The following is a 15,376-nucleotide window of genomic DNA, read 5'->3' as shown; positions in this document are numbered from 1 at the left end:
TGTGTGTGTTTCTTACGTGATGTCGCTGCAGCAGGAGCTTTAATCCGGCGGTGGTGAGAGAGGAATGATGCTGTGCAGAGTCCGGCTCGGGACTTTCTCCCTCCCTCTCTCTCTCTCTCTCTCTCTCTCTCTCTCTCTACCACAGTGTCTTCCCTCCAGCTGCTGCTCTGTCCCGTCTCCCTCCCCCTGTCTCGCCCCTGTCTCCCCCCCCCCCCCGCTGCTCTTGTACCACACTCGCCCTCCAGTGGAGAGAGTGAGCGGTCCCGGTGCTGCCGCCGCCTCTGGTGCTTTGATTGGGAACCCCCCCCTTACCCACCCACCAAACAAACGTGCGTGCGCGTGCACAACTGTTGCGCGTGCTCGCAGAGAAGTGAATGAGCGTGGCTGGGGTTGACAACAGGGGTGAGTCATCCAGCAGAAGCACATCCAGCCTCTTTCTCCCCTCTCTCCCTCCTCTCTCTCTCTCTCCCCCCTCTCTCGCTCTCTTCCTCCCTCTCTCTCTCTCCCTCCCCCCCTCCTCTCTCTCTATCTCTCCCCCTCTCTCTTTCTCTCCCTCCCTCTCTCTCTGTCTATCCCCCCCCTCTCTCTCTCCCTCTCCAGCAGCTGAGTCCTGCAGACAAACCTCCCTCCTCCTTTTTCTTTGCTGTGGAGCATCTCTCCATTGCACTTGTGTTTCATTCACTGGCATCACAGTGCAGGTGGGTTTTCTACAGTGTGACGTTATCAGACATATGCTGGAAAAAATTCATCAACAAGAGTCGAAGCAGAGCGGGTCATCCACTAACCAGAGGGTCTTTCGATCCCCCCCCCCCCCCTTGCCACATGCTGAAGTGCCCTTGGGCAGGATACTAAAACCTACTTTGGCCCTGACAGCTGTGCGTAGTTGTGATGATAGAGAAAGTGCTGCACATATATGCCTGTATTATTACTGATTTGAATTAGTTCTGTTTGACATTTGTTCATTCATTTTTATGAACTATCCCGAATGGGTGGACGGCAAAACTGTGCTTAAAAGAGTTGTTATTGGTCATCAAGACTTAAAAAACACAATATAAATACAGGACATTTACCATGTGGATAAACTATCACTTGGGAGTTCTCCTCACTTTTGTTTCTCCACAAAGTAAATTACACATAGGCAGACAACTCAGTTATCACTTTTGGCCATAACTTGTTGAATAAAAAACATCTTCATCTTTGGAACATGGTGAAGTATTATAGTTTAAATTCCAGCAATTTATATATTATGCACTATACAGTTTGGGGAATTGCAAGACATTAAAAAACAGAACAGGTCACAGTTGATGCAACAGATTTGACTTTCATTCAAAGTTTTTCTCCAAAACTATTGGATCCTACCATTTCCATAATGCAGCTCACTTCCGTGCATTACAAAGCCTGTGCCTGTTGTTTATAAGGTGTCCACAGGTGACCCAAGATAACACTGACCATCAGGAGCTGTTACAGAGCCACAGAAGACATTATACAAATATTGGGACAGGTAAAGAAGTACCACTTGTGATGCTAACTTAAATTTGTGTGTGAAATTTGTTTCCTGTCAAGTTTGCAACAGAATATAAAAGCACAATAACTGCTGTACAATGAAAAAAAAACCGGATGTTTCTGACCTTTCACTATTACATGGCCTAAAAAAATCATCTATGACAGAGCGAGTGAGGAAAACCCTGCAAAGCAAGGTCACTGTGCCTTTCCTCGATCAACATTTTAGAATTTAGGACATGGTCTTCGGTATAATATTAGAATTACAACCAGAGTGTGATCCAGGATAGATTAAGATTAGGGTTAGTCTTCACATTGCTTTAAGGATATGTTTTAGGTCAAGTATTAGGGTATTTTAATGTATACTGAAGAGGGCTACGATTAGATTTCAGGTCATGTCTGCGTGTTTATGTGTGCGTCCATGTATGTGTGTGTCTGCTCCTTGTACCTTCTAAGCAGCACCCTGTGGTCCTCTCCTCCTCTGGCGTCCCTCATTAAAGCCCAGTTACAGGACACCTCCTCCTCCTTCTCCTCTTCACCGCAGCAGATGGACTGACACAGGGCGATGATATTCCTGGGAGTTTGGAGGGGCGTCACTGTTTATATAACTCAGAGAATCTTATTAAAACGGCGCTCTCCTTCCGTCCTGAACTCTGGGTTAATTAGCTCAACTTCCAAGTCGCTGGTATGTGCGGAGGCCTCTCGGAATGGTCACAGTGGTTGTTATGGACGACCGGGCTTGTCTTATCTCCTGAAGCCTGTTGGGGAGCTGAGACTGAGAAGGGACATAATGTTTATGAAGTCTGGAAAACACACACACGTAGTAACACAGTTGAACATTCCCTTGCACCAACTACAGAAATCCTCAGACATAAACCTGTACACTAACAACACTCACTAGTGTGATCAAGAGCAAAACACATTGGACCTGCTCCAAGTGAAACTCCCTTCTAGGCTGTTGCCATTCAACAGGAAACACATCAGGAGCTTAAGCCGATTTTAAAGTTGAAATACAGTGAATCATCAAGGGAAGTCAAATAAGCACAGAGTGTATACAACTAACATGCATACAAATGTTTACTATTGTACGTGACAAGTGGTGTTATATTGACAAATCGCACAGGAAATGTATGTGATTCAGATGTGTTGTCTGAAATAACAGTTCTCTTTGATTTCAGTGCTTCTCAGTGACAACCAGTGACTCAATTACCTAAGTTCTCGAATTTGTGTTTTTCTCAGGGTCATTTCAAAGATATTGTTACCTAGGTGATGAGAGGAAATAGGTCACCAAGCCTTTCTCCCTGCTTCCCCCTGCCCTTGATATCTTTATGCCCACCGCCCCCAATAGATGCATCCAAACGCACACACTCTCTCTCTAGCTGTTTATGGATCCTTCCATCACACGTGGCCTGTTTTCTGCAGTGCAGTCATAGTCTCTTTTTTACCATCCAGTCTTTGCCTTGTTACAAAGACTCAACAATCTAACATCTATTCCTAGTAAAACAATAAGCAATGACATGTGGCATTTAAATGCAGACAAACAGGAGTTACACATTGTGATATTATTAAGATGTATAAAATTAAGAAAAATAGATCTACAAAGGAACTGTTTGATAACCGAATACACAAGGGTGACGGAAAAGCTCAGGTAATAAAAAACACAACATGACAAATGAATGATGGTAATTTAAAAACACAGATATGAGTGTTTAAGATAAAATAAAAATGAAAACATTAGTTTCACCAATGACAAATTAAAAGACACACAACTCTACTCCAGCAAAGTACAATAATAGCCACATTTATTTTAATTACAGGCAAAGTCCCTTTACACTATATATTTTTTTCATCAACTTCATATTTTATCTTTACGTCATACATTTACATTTCCAGAGTGCATACACTTGATGAGCAGGGAGGAGGGGGGGGGCTGTTAAATAAAGATGGTTCAAGACACACAAAAAAAGAAGGAAGGATGTCTCGCATTTCTTATGAGACACATGTCAAATACTGCTCATCACAAGCATTACTCAGTAGTGGTACTGTACTAAAAAGTGCACACGGTCTATTCAATATCAGACAGCTTTGTATAGTATAATGGCATTTGAAATAATGATGCATTTCACACATTCAACATCAAACAAGGCAAACCAATTCAAAGGCACGGGACTCTCACATCAACATCATCTTTTTTTTTTTTTTTAAAGTAGTTTGTACTTACATGTCAGGTTATCCTTCACTTTCAACAAGTATTTCTTTTAAAGGAAACTCAGCTGCAATACGATTTGATATAAAATGACACACGATTGAGTTAAATGGCACCAGACAGTTAAGGAAGTAATAAACACTTCCGTGTGGCTACTGGCAGGACAGTTGAAGGCCGGTGTGTAGGGTTCAGAGTGATCTATTGGGAGATCTTTATCATCATTATCAGATTTCCCTTAACCCCTACACACTGGACCATTTAAGAGGAGATAGTTAAGTTATTCACAAGATCATGTTCACGCCGGTGTTCTGCACTAAGCGTTTTAGGGGTCAACTGAAAAATAACTGAGCTGTTGGGCGGATATTGTGAATAATGCCAGTGCGCAACATATCTCCTGTTGTCCCGTGCATGTACTGGGCAGGTACACAGTGAACAGCGTTAAGAAGGAGGCCACTTCTTAAAAACTGCAGAAGGATCCTCTTTTGTTTGAATATCCTGGTTTGACATTTTCAGCTCAAGGGGACAAAGGGAGAGAAGACAATGAGTTACCTGTTAAGTCAAGCCTGATAACATTGGATCTGTTGTTAAAAGGTGTGCTGTTATCAACAACTTGTCATTTTAGTCCCGTTCAGTTTTTTGCCACAGTGATGTATCATTCCACTATTTTGCAGGTTCAGTTTTAAATGTTTAAGAGAAAATAGATTCACATGTAATAAACATCTCTGCTACGGAGCTAGTGTAACGTTACAGCTGGTCAAATACATGCAGATACTGTACAGCACATGTTCCCTTCACTTCCTCTCTGGACAGAGCTGCCCACAGTCAAAACAAACTCATTAAAAAGTAGCCAGGATTAAAAAAGAAAGAAAAAGAATGACAGAGCACTGCATAATATTATCATGCCAAATATCGTACAAAACCAAATAATGGTTAAAAATGGATGGTTTTAAAAACAAAATAGCAGCAACACATAGGCTTAGTTCTGTGAGAACAAAATAGAGAACCAGCAAGCCACCAGTGCCTCTGGGTTTAAGTAAGAGTTACATAGTTACGTTGTGAGCCTTCAGTGCAATGGACGTGTGAATCTAAATCTTATAAAGATGGAAGCTGTAAAGGCTGAATATGCAGTGGTTTCTCTACAGTACAAGTTGACTCCACTTTACTGACAAAGACCACTGTAAGTTAATTCGAAACCTTGGCACCACACACCTCACTGACCACTACTACTACTGTCAATATCAGGATAATAATAATAAAAGAAAAATCATAAAAAGAAACTACTCTCTGTGCAATAGTTCAAGTAAGTTATTTCCTGCAAATAGTTAGTGCGTTGTAACAAATCCTGTGGCCGTATCGGAAGAGACGACAAAATACAGGTAACATACAAATACACAAAAAAGAATGGTTTTGTGGACAAGACTGCACTCTACGTAGAGAGAACCTCTACTCACCACTTCAGGCTCAGATTTGATCTAATCCTCCCTCTGGTAAAAATTAGGACCGAAGTTGGGGCAGTCTCATCATACATCTGTAGCCACAAACACATCCAGCAATCAGTGTCCCAGTGTGAAGCAGAGTGCCGAGATTAGATCTCTAAAGGGATGTGTCGTATACTCTTTCCGACGAGCCCTCCTCCGTGTCGTCCTCAGACTGCGACGCCTTGCTGTTGAGCTTTTCCATTGTCGAGGACGTGACAAGGTTTGCGTTGACTCCGTCGTCGCTAAGTTTGGCCTTGCTGCTGTCCTGAACAAATTCTTGGATCTCCACAGGTAGCCGGCGAAACTTGTCCTGGTACTCCTGGTCCAGATCGCTCTGTAGCTGCGGAGAGAAGAAAACTCGAATCAACGGAGAATTTACATCAGGGAAATAGCATTACTTAAACATTAAACCTCTAATGTGTGTTATATATTTGACAGGAGGTTATAAAAGTGCAAACAGCATGTGCATAAAGTTTTTAAAAGTGACCCACAGATTTGAAAGTTTAACATTTAATTTCAAAGAGCAAAGTAATTCTCAGAAGAGAATAAACTGAACTAGAATGGAACTCAGTAAAGTGCTTTTCTCCGCCAAGGCCAAACAATGCTTTATGTCTGTCTAGCTCTTATAAGAGAAAAATATCAGGAGAACAAAACTACTTTGAAGAACTGCACCAAATTATATAAACTCATAGAGCTTAACGGTGTAAATATGTCTGATTTGTTTACGTGAAGATTCATGAGAAGCAGAGGGAAATATTGCAAATGTCTTATTCTGCAATGTTATGAAATGTGATAAAGGAAGGTGCCCTGGATCCTCATCAGATTTTTAGGCATCCTTCGCTGGCCAATGCCACATCCCTCCACAAATCAGTACTTCTTGCATAACCATCTTCACAAGAAAAGAACCAAGCCCTCAAACAAACAGAGATGGATGAGAACACAACCTCACAACAATCATGAGTTGCCTAATTGACAAAGAGGACTATTCCACAGGCAAAAACTCAATAACAACCACATGTCGTGAACCTGTTGGGTTCAGGAACATGACCCGTGACCCAGGAACATGTCATTTCTGACAACATAGTCTTATAGCTGCCTCTCACCCCAAAATTAATCCTTTTTCTTTAACATTTCAGCAAATATTTTCAAAGGAGTTACCTGCTTATATGCCATGCCAGCATGATGTAACAAGACAGAGATATATGGAGATGTACAGATAGATGTAGAAAGATAGCTGGACAGGCACAGATTTCTATGCATTGACTTAGAGAATTCAGAAAAACACAATCGGAATCAATCAACATTCACCAACTCTGCGAGAATCTTTGTAAAGCTCTGGTGAACATTTGAGCAAACTCTTGTTTATTTATGAATCAAGAAGACATGGTAGAAGTCATTATTCTAGAAACCCAACAAGATCAATAACATTATTTGCTTTAGCTCTGTTTGGTCTGGTCAACTCCCAATGGAAATATTTGACTCTTTTGCAGCTAAATGCTCCACAGTGTTCACTTTGTCTGGTGCTTAAAGTTTGGGCTTTCCACTAAATCAGCAGCCTAATGCGTCTAAGTTCCCTTTAGTGCTCCGTGCACCTAGGACCATTATTTTACCACATATAGTAGCGACTGAAAAGAAAGGCTAGAGACAGAGAGATAGACAGACAGAACATGACCTTCAATCCTGACATTCAGCTCTGAATAACCACCTCGGTCCACTGAGGTAGACCGTGATCCCTTCTGCAACCACATACTACCTCACTCCCTTCTCTCACTGAGAACTAGAAAGGAGAAGCTGTTTTCTCCCAGGCATAGACGCCCCCAATGATTACAGATGACAAGATTGTATTCATTTCATTGTGCGCCAATAATTGCTGTAATGCTGATTTCTCTGTTTAACTACCAGACAGGCTCCCACGGGAGAGCAGTAATTAAAAGAAAAGCTGCTAAGACGAATGGTGTCAGAGTCTCACAGCTAAATACAGTCACGTCAGCGTTATGAGAGATCGAAAAATACCTGCAAGCTCAGAGAGGGTTTATCTGGGATCCATATTTCTTCCTTTGTTAAAGGGCCAACTTCAAACTCACACCTAACTTCTGACTCAAGAGGAGACGAGTGGGAATGAAGGTCAAGGATTGTCATCATGTTCTGGACAAACCAAGTGTCTACCCTCTCTACTTCAGGTTATAAGATGGCACATCATTTTCAGTTGAGAGCTCTGCATAACAAGATGAGAAAAACAGTTACAAAGCAATTGACTGCATGTATATTAATTCCTATACTGGGAATGAGGTATATCATATGATATTGGGTTATGTATATTTTGAGTATGAATGAGAATGGGCTCAAGAGGTTTTGAGTCCAGATCAAAGGATTTTTATATTCCAACTTTTGTATCATTCAAATGACCTCTGCTCATATCCTCAGGCTTCTTTACTTATTATCAGATATTTCCTGATCTATACCAGACAACCTTCCTAAGTTTAGACTGTATCTTACTTCAAAAAAATCATGTTGATGTTTTGTTAAATTAAAAATTGTCATAACCATAGAGTAAGGCTTATTATAACACTGGGTGTGGCCCATAGATTGTGTAAATGGATGACTCAAAAGTACTATAAATCAAAGTATGTTAAAATAATTGTATTCTCAAAGAGGGTTTCTGTCTTAGTTAGTTCTTATCACACTGATGATTGTTAAAGGATTCATTTTTCAGGTAAGTTTAATATTTGATGTTTAAAAACTGGGTAAACCATCATGATTGATAGTTGAGACTGACTTTTTGTATCCTCCATTCCTCCAACCTCCGATCGCTTCTGCCCAGATCAAGGCTTCAAATGCACAAGATGGCAGAGTTCAAGTCTGGGACATTTTAGCTTCATTTCTGGACAGTGGAAGGAGGTGGAGACGTGTCGTCCATCTTTATACACAGCGTATGGTGTGCCCTGTCACATCTTGTGGAAATGATGTTGAATAAAGAAATACTGTCTGGTGTTCAGTAGTTTAATAGCTCAATTTCATGGTCTGTTGTCATGTTGTTGTTAGAAATACAATGAATATTTCTATCAGAATTAATGTACCATTCACGAGAAATCCACAGGCTACCATCTCATCAGCTGTATTTACCACAAATACTTGTCGGTGTGTAATATTTTTCTTATAAAACCTTCACAAGCAGAATGAAAATAAGTCACATATACATTTAAAAGTATACGTAAAATACTTAAGACAAGTGAATCAGCAAGTTAACACCAATAGCTGCAGTGTACTTGATGCTGTCTGTCTTTATGCAAAATGAAGGAGCTGTTGACTTGTGTCTTTCAGATGTTTTGAGTGCTACATTAATGTGTGTGAGAGCCCCCACCAAACACGGCATCTCAAGGTCACCTTCCCTGAAACATGCCTCCCTCCTTCTCCCTCGCTCCCTTCCTCTCACTCTCTTTTTCCTCTTTTCTTTCTTTCTCACTCTCTCTGTGGGTCTCACAGAGCGGACATCCAGCACGTCGCAACCAGATGGCTAGAGATGCACCACAGCTCGTCTCTCTTTCCCCGGCTCTGCACTGCGCATGACCTACTTAAGGGTGGGGGACAGTCTGCACAGTGTGTGTGCGAGTGTGTGTGTACAGCCTGCCTGCTGAGGCACAAACACCCTATGATTAAAGCTGTCATCTTTCTCCCATCTGATGACACCATGGGACATGTGAAGGAGGTGGGAGCAGGGGGCAGAGGAGTCAGTCACCAGGCACTTCCCAGAAAGACATGTGTCCGTCTTTATCTGCTTGTATCAATGTGTGTTTCCCGTGAATATAATCAACAGCTCAGAAGCAGACAGTTAAAGCCGTCTGTTAGAGTTTGAATCCCAATAACGCCCCCACTTTGTTTTCACAAAGGGAAATCTCAAGAAATGATAGAAAGATGGACAAATGAGAGAACAGAAACCTAGAGCTGCAGTCTTTGGATAGTCTTCCTGATCGAAGCCTTCATGATCATCTCCAAACATCTGAAATGTTCTCTTTACTCTTGTGAAGTGAAGAAATCTGTTACTAAACACACTTTCAGGCTTCTTGGAGCTGGTGGTTCATCACTGTCATGCTAAATCTGTTTAAATTCTCATTGAGACATCAATTGCACAAATGTTCTGAACCATAAGGCCCGAAAGAAATAGTCCTTTAAATTACACAAGGTTAGAATACTGTTCATCTTCCTTTCTAATCTATGTTTGCATGTGTAGTTTCGCTGTGTGTACTTCTGCATAGTGTATATAGACAAAAGATGTGTGTGTGTGCGGGCCAGTTTCTGTTTGGACACAAACCAGCAACGGCAGCTATCCAGCCAACTTTTAAATCTGCCTCTCATCTCTGAAGATCTGTCATCCATCAACAACCCCCCCCCCCCACACACACACGTGCGCACACACATACACACACAAATTTCTGCCTTTCTTAAAATACAGCACTCAGTGACCTTCTTCACCAGCTGTCCTCGTTTTCAGGATCTATCAGGGGAAGTGGAGAAGGCCTCTGAAGAGCCAAATTAATTCTTTGCTTTGAGCCATGACATAACGCCTGCTGCAGCGCTGCCAAAACCCTCTTCTACTGACAACACACCGCATCCACAGCTACATTATGCAGCTATGTTAACCGTGCAACGTCTTACAGTCACGATAAAATGCTGTCACTGCTTGGAAATAGTCTTCAGTGACATGGATCCAAGCCACCAAAGCAGCCTCATTACATAGATTGTGTGATGTGTAAAGCTATGTGTGTCCTGACCTTGAGGAACACTGCATATCCAAACACAGCCCAATTAGGCTAAACCCAAGATCCCATGTCCAAGAAATGAGACGAGGGTCACCACCACTGTTTTTAAAGTTCCACTGACGTTTCTCATCTGTCACACCTTGTTGCTGTAAAGCTTAAAGGGATAGTTCACAGAAAAATGAAAATTCACTCATATCTGCTCACTACTATGCCAATGGAGGGGTGGGTGAAGTGTTTGAGTCCACAACATGCCTCCATACTGCTCCTGTGGTGTCATCCACGTGTCTGGAAGCCCTAACATTCAAATCGGCATCATTTACACCATGTTTAACACATGAATGTCCTCTGATATCCTCCTCAGAGCTGCATTCAAGTATGCGTACACACCAGAAACGTGTCCCAAGGGCACGCGATAGCATCCCTACATCCTCAGGCATTGCAACTTCCGGTTGCAGACTTTTAGGCTTCAAATATGGCAATAATGACTGAATAATGACTATAATATACTGCCAAACTTTAATATAATCACAGTTTCCTTTTCACATCCACCCATTCTCTCTTCTGCATATCATCAGGAGCCAGAGGTGCTGTTCTCAACTGATGCGTTGCTCCAGCTGAAGCCATAAACCTCAGAACTACACTGCAGAGAGGGATAGTTTCAGGAGTCATGAGTTTCCTCAGACGGAGCACAACCCTGGAGAGCTTCATTAGCACACGTGTGCATACATAATGAACGCTCATGCACTAAAATAGCAGCTAGCATGATAGAGCAGAGTGTTAACCAAGTGTGCAACATGTACACACACTCGCACACTCACAATGGATTTTACTTCACTGCCCCTGGTTTGCACACAGTGTTCCCTGCGGGTATAGTGTGTGTGTGTGTGTGTGTGTGTGTGTGTGTGTGTGTGTGTGTGTGTGTGTGTGTGTGTGTGTGTGTGTGTGTGTGTGCGTGTGTGTGTGTATGCATGGGCACAAGAGCATTATTGATGCTAACAGACCACCCAGAGATCAAACATAGTGACCACCTCTTCATCAAATAGTGCAAGAGAGTCCTCCACCTCCAGTCTTCATTCCTGAAATTGCGTCATAAGGACTCGGCTCCAAATTAACAGATTGCAGAGACTGGGATTGAAGGGGATATGGGAGATGGGGAGATGAGGGGGGAGGTTTCCATGACGACCACAAAGAACTCCCGCTCGTCTAACGAATAAGTGTGTGTGCACATATATGTGTGTTGGTTCAAGGCTTGCACAGTGGGGACACACCATAGGATCAGATCCTCCTTTTAATCTAAGTAGAAGGAATCAGCATGTCTCCAATATAATAAAAGACATTCACACACCACACACACATACACCTACGCACACTACTGTGAAACATATTGCCTCATCACTATTTCATGGTGTAAGCCTTTAGTTGAGAACAATCATAAAATGCTGCAATCCTTAACGCTGAACATCCGTCTTTTACTGTATAGTTTGATTGAATAAAAATGTGAACTGACTACTATAGCTTCAACAGTGTATCACACAGAAGACACAAAATTCCTCTGACTTCAATTTGATGTCAAAAACGGTTATGTTAGGAAAAAGCTGCTCTATAGTAAGTGACTGTAGATGTTTTTTCACTAATCGTATTCAGCTATTAGTATTCAGGAAACGAGCTGACTTAAATCAAAAAGTACAATTCTTATGATGCCGCTGCAAATCTAAAAATGAAAAACGAGTACGATTATAAGTCATAAAACACTTCTAGAAGATCATAAACATCACAAGTGAGTCTGTAGCTTCCTTTACCTACTAATAAAAAGACCACATTGACTTAATGTGTGAATAATAACAGGTGGCATTGTGAACTTGACCTTGCGTGTGAGAGCAGGAGGGGAAGATGAGAGGAATCTACATGACAGGATATAAGATCTAGAGGTGTGTCGAAGCTGAACCTGCCATCGTGCTGGGCACTGCTGGCTCCTGGGGGGCGTTTTGATTGGATCATTAGCAGGACGCTGACACCCGAGTGCACACACTGCGAGTGACGACATATGTCACCATGTCTTTCTTTTGCCTTTCTCCCTTTGCTTTCAGTTTAAGAGATCACCTTACTCAGACTTTTACAAATCTTTTATGTCGCTCACATTTTACATAACTTCATCTTTAAATTGTTTGGTGCCAATTGAGACTGCATATAAAGGGGGTCGACATGACAGCTACCCAAAAGTGACGCCATTTCATCTTGATCGCCCACTATTGGCTGGCTGCAGAATAGTTTATAAACCCCCACCTCCCACATGTAAAGAGATAGGACATGGACTAACATAAAAAGTCAAAATAGACGTTGAATACATTTTCCTTCAAGATTTTTATACAACAGGTGGCAGTGGAGACATGTCATGAATCACTGAGCCATAATACCTTTGTTTACATTTGTTTGTGTTTACCTGTTGACTGTTGACAGTCATCATTATCTTAAGATATGGATAAAGACAACCTGTAAGCTTATGTCTTTTAGTTTATATGCTTATTGTATAATAATGTATTATTGTTTGTTTGTATTGGATTAAGTGTTTCAATCATGGGTTTGTCAACAAAGTAGCCATTACTTGCTTTCTTGTGTGACTAGGATACTGTTCCTTTTTATGTTGGGTTGATAAATCACATGCATGTGATTTCACACACATTGTAGCGGGTTGCTAAACTCTTGGGGGCCTCCACCTGGGATGGTTAAAGTGGCTGAACTGAGCTTAGAGGAAAAAGTGGGTCAGAACTCTCTCCAGGAAAGAAAGTATGTTGCATCTTTGTGTCTCTGATTCACTTTTACTAACACACATGAAACAAAAATATGTTTTTTTATATATTCCCACATCCATTAACCCACATCGGAGCTTCTATATCCTGTCCTCCAGCGATCTATATTTATCTGTCCATCTATCTGTCGTTGTTTACTCTCATCAGGACTTAATCACAGTTAACTCACCAGCCGATAGAGGTGAATGGATTGCATTCAGATAGCACCTTCATTATTATGTGTTAACAGTGCTGACCTCACATCTAGGCTTTACTCACTCACCTTCTTTTGCATAAACAGTAGCACTACCTAAGATCGGTTGCGCTTTAAGATATGAATGATAAAACCAGGTTGTTTCACATGGTTCTGTCGCTGTATTTTAATACGATTTAACTGAATAATTTCACACAATAAATGTATTCCTTATTTTGGGTGACGTGGGAAGCATCCTGATTTTTAAACAAACATAACCCTGAGCATCTTCTGCTCGTTGTCTCCAGAGCCGTGTCCCTCTGACATCTCTTGCATTATTTGCATACAGATGACAGCCATAGCAGGAGAACAGATATTGCAGAGGTGGTTGATTACTATGCAATAGCCCTCTTCCTGCAAATTAAATTTGCCATGATGCGAATGTCAATTTAGAGGAGAGACTGTGACAGCAGCTTAGGTGATAGATAATCAGTTACAATTTTGTGGGAAACAATAATTGCTAACAGAATGAGATCTGATTGCAACTGCATCTCTCTCTCTCTAATCAAGGAAACTTGCTAAATTCAATCTTGATTAGACACTAATGACACTAGTTGAACACAGGTCATATTGACTGGGTGAAATCAGTGCAATCGGGGTGTTATTGACAAAGATGACGACTGTCCTGAGTCATTTACACGAAAACCAACTGGTTAACAAGGCAAACACAATCATCTCTGAATTTATCCTCCTGTTTTGTTTTAAACAAATCCCTCTAGCACACATTCACCTCATCTCTCCCTACTGCAGCTTTGTGGAACCCAGTCCAGCACCTCACATGAGGTCGTCTGTGCTGCACTGAGGTGCAAGTCTGTGCCGCACCTCCCACACTCGACTCAGAGAGGTTTCAAAGGAACAGGGAGCTATCACTCTGAGAGTGGGCGGTCATGGAACTGTCTCCAACAGGAGACCTTGTAGACTCTAATGAGTAGATATTGTATATGTCTCCATGCTTCTTTGACAACATGACTAAAAAACACGATTGGAGGAGCACGGCAGAGTGTTTCCTTGGTAGAGCAGAGGTAATCTTCATTACACTGGCTCTGGCTTGTAACATGGCTTTCACTGCACTGCAACACAATCTTATCAAGCTCATTGAAAGAGATGAAGAAAAGAAGAGAGAGAGAAATAATATTTTCATCATGATCACTCCAAACAACATGCTAATAATTAGTGTGACGGGTTCATGTTACAGATATGTTACATGTGAGACGACTCCGCCTCTTTATAGGGTCAGGGGAACAAAATTCTGTGTTAGCGCAGCAGCAGTGTAGTGTTTAGATGTACAATAACAATAAACCTACAATGGTGAATTTATTTCCTCTTTAGTCTGATTAGTGTGGAGGATCTTGCTCAAGGACACTGACAGGTGGGATTAAATCTGAACACTCCAACTGGGGTGTGATCTCACTGTACAGGCCAATCTGCTACCGCTGTTATGCCACCATGCTATGCCAATTACTGCTAAATTACAGTTACTCAGCCTATTTCTTGCTCTTATAAATAAAATGTATTTGCAATAGAAATGCAGTGCACATTCAATTGTTGCGCGTCAGTGGCCGAGGCGTATAAAGCTTGCATATTAATGCTGCTACACGGATGCTATATTAATACTGAACACTGGGATGCGACAATGGTCTTACCATGCTCTTCAGCTGCAGAGCCCTCCTACAATGACAGTCACAATGTCAAGGTTGAGATCTCATACAGAAGAAAAGCAGAACTCCCACAAGCACACACAAGTGGTCCCCTCACAATAAACCCACGTATATGCAGCGTATGGATGAGTGCCATGGTTGTTTTACAGCCATTGTTGCAGCTTCAGCATAGAAGCAATTAACCACTCTTCACTAATACACAACCCCACAACTCTTACATGTAGATGAACTGTTTACCATGGACAGTGAAGCAGGAATTAGCATTTAACCCAGCAACATCTTCTTATTCATGAATGTGTTTCTGACATTTTGCACACAAGTACCAGACAGTGCAGCATCTATAAGCAACATCAAACTAAACCTGGCAAATGTCGCCACCCAGTGGTTAAAATGAGCAGCTGGTCCTGCACCCCTGATACCCCGGATGGTCGATCCTGTCAATTCAACAGACCGGTGATATGTAATGGAATCAAAAAATATGAATCTGCAGTAGATCATAAATGTCGTACCTTTGGCCTTTCGTCTAATATTTGCTGGCGGATGTCCTTGTGCTTCTCCAGTAGTCTCTCCTGTCTTTTACTCTGTGCATCTTCCAACTACAAACACACACACACACAAAATGGATGTACCCATAAATAAATGAACATGTGTGTATGAACTGTAGCCTGTAGTAACTCTACTGATGGTGCGAAACACAGTGATATTGATTACAGAATGTTCTCTATCATACTTCTTCTA

The 15,376-nt window shown here is 41.7% G+C and overlaps 2 protein-coding genes across 4 annotated transcripts in view; both read right to left on the bottom strand.

Moving 5' to 3' along the window:
• LOC109632378 (1-phosphatidylinositol 4,5-bisphosphate phosphodiesterase beta-4) overlaps window positions 1-169 on the bottom strand; it is a 65,600-nt gene extending 65,431 nt beyond the window's left edge. Inside the window, exon 1 of one of the 2 annotated variants that reach the window (XM_020091609.2) lies at window positions 17-169. The gene's annotated coding sequence lies outside the window, so the exon portion shown is untranslated. The remainder of the gene's footprint in view (window positions 1-16) is intronic. The other variant, XM_020091606.2, reaches the window with a different exon arrangement.
• Window positions 170-3,285: 3,116 nt separating this feature from the next.
• Window positions 3,286-15,376, bottom strand: part of plcb1l (phospholipase C beta 1-like) — a 109,602-nt gene continuing 97,511 nt past the window's right edge. Inside the window, exons 32-34 of one of the 2 annotated variants that reach the window (XM_069514511.1) lie at window positions 15,148-15,234; window positions 14,624-14,648; window positions 3,286-5,524 (exon numbers count right to left, since the gene is read on the bottom strand). In XM_069514511.1, coding sequence (XP_069370612.1) covers window positions 5,427-5,524; window positions 14,624-14,648; window positions 15,148-15,234 — 210 coding nt within the window. In that variant the 3' untranslated portion in view covers window positions 3,286-5,426. The remainder of the gene's footprint in view (window positions 5,525-14,623; window positions 14,649-15,147; window positions 15,235-15,376) is intronic. The other variant, XM_069514510.1, reaches the window with a different exon arrangement.

This window comes from Paralichthys olivaceus, chromosome 19 (assembly GCF_024713975.1).
Source record: "Paralichthys olivaceus isolate ysfri-2021 chromosome 19, ASM2471397v2, whole genome shotgun sequence".
Taxonomy (NCBI): domain Eukaryota; kingdom Metazoa; phylum Chordata; class Actinopteri; order Pleuronectiformes; family Paralichthyidae; genus Paralichthys; species Paralichthys olivaceus.
The sequence above is the reverse complement of the archived record's forward strand: the minus strand, read 5'-3'. Positions and strand labels throughout refer to the sequence as shown.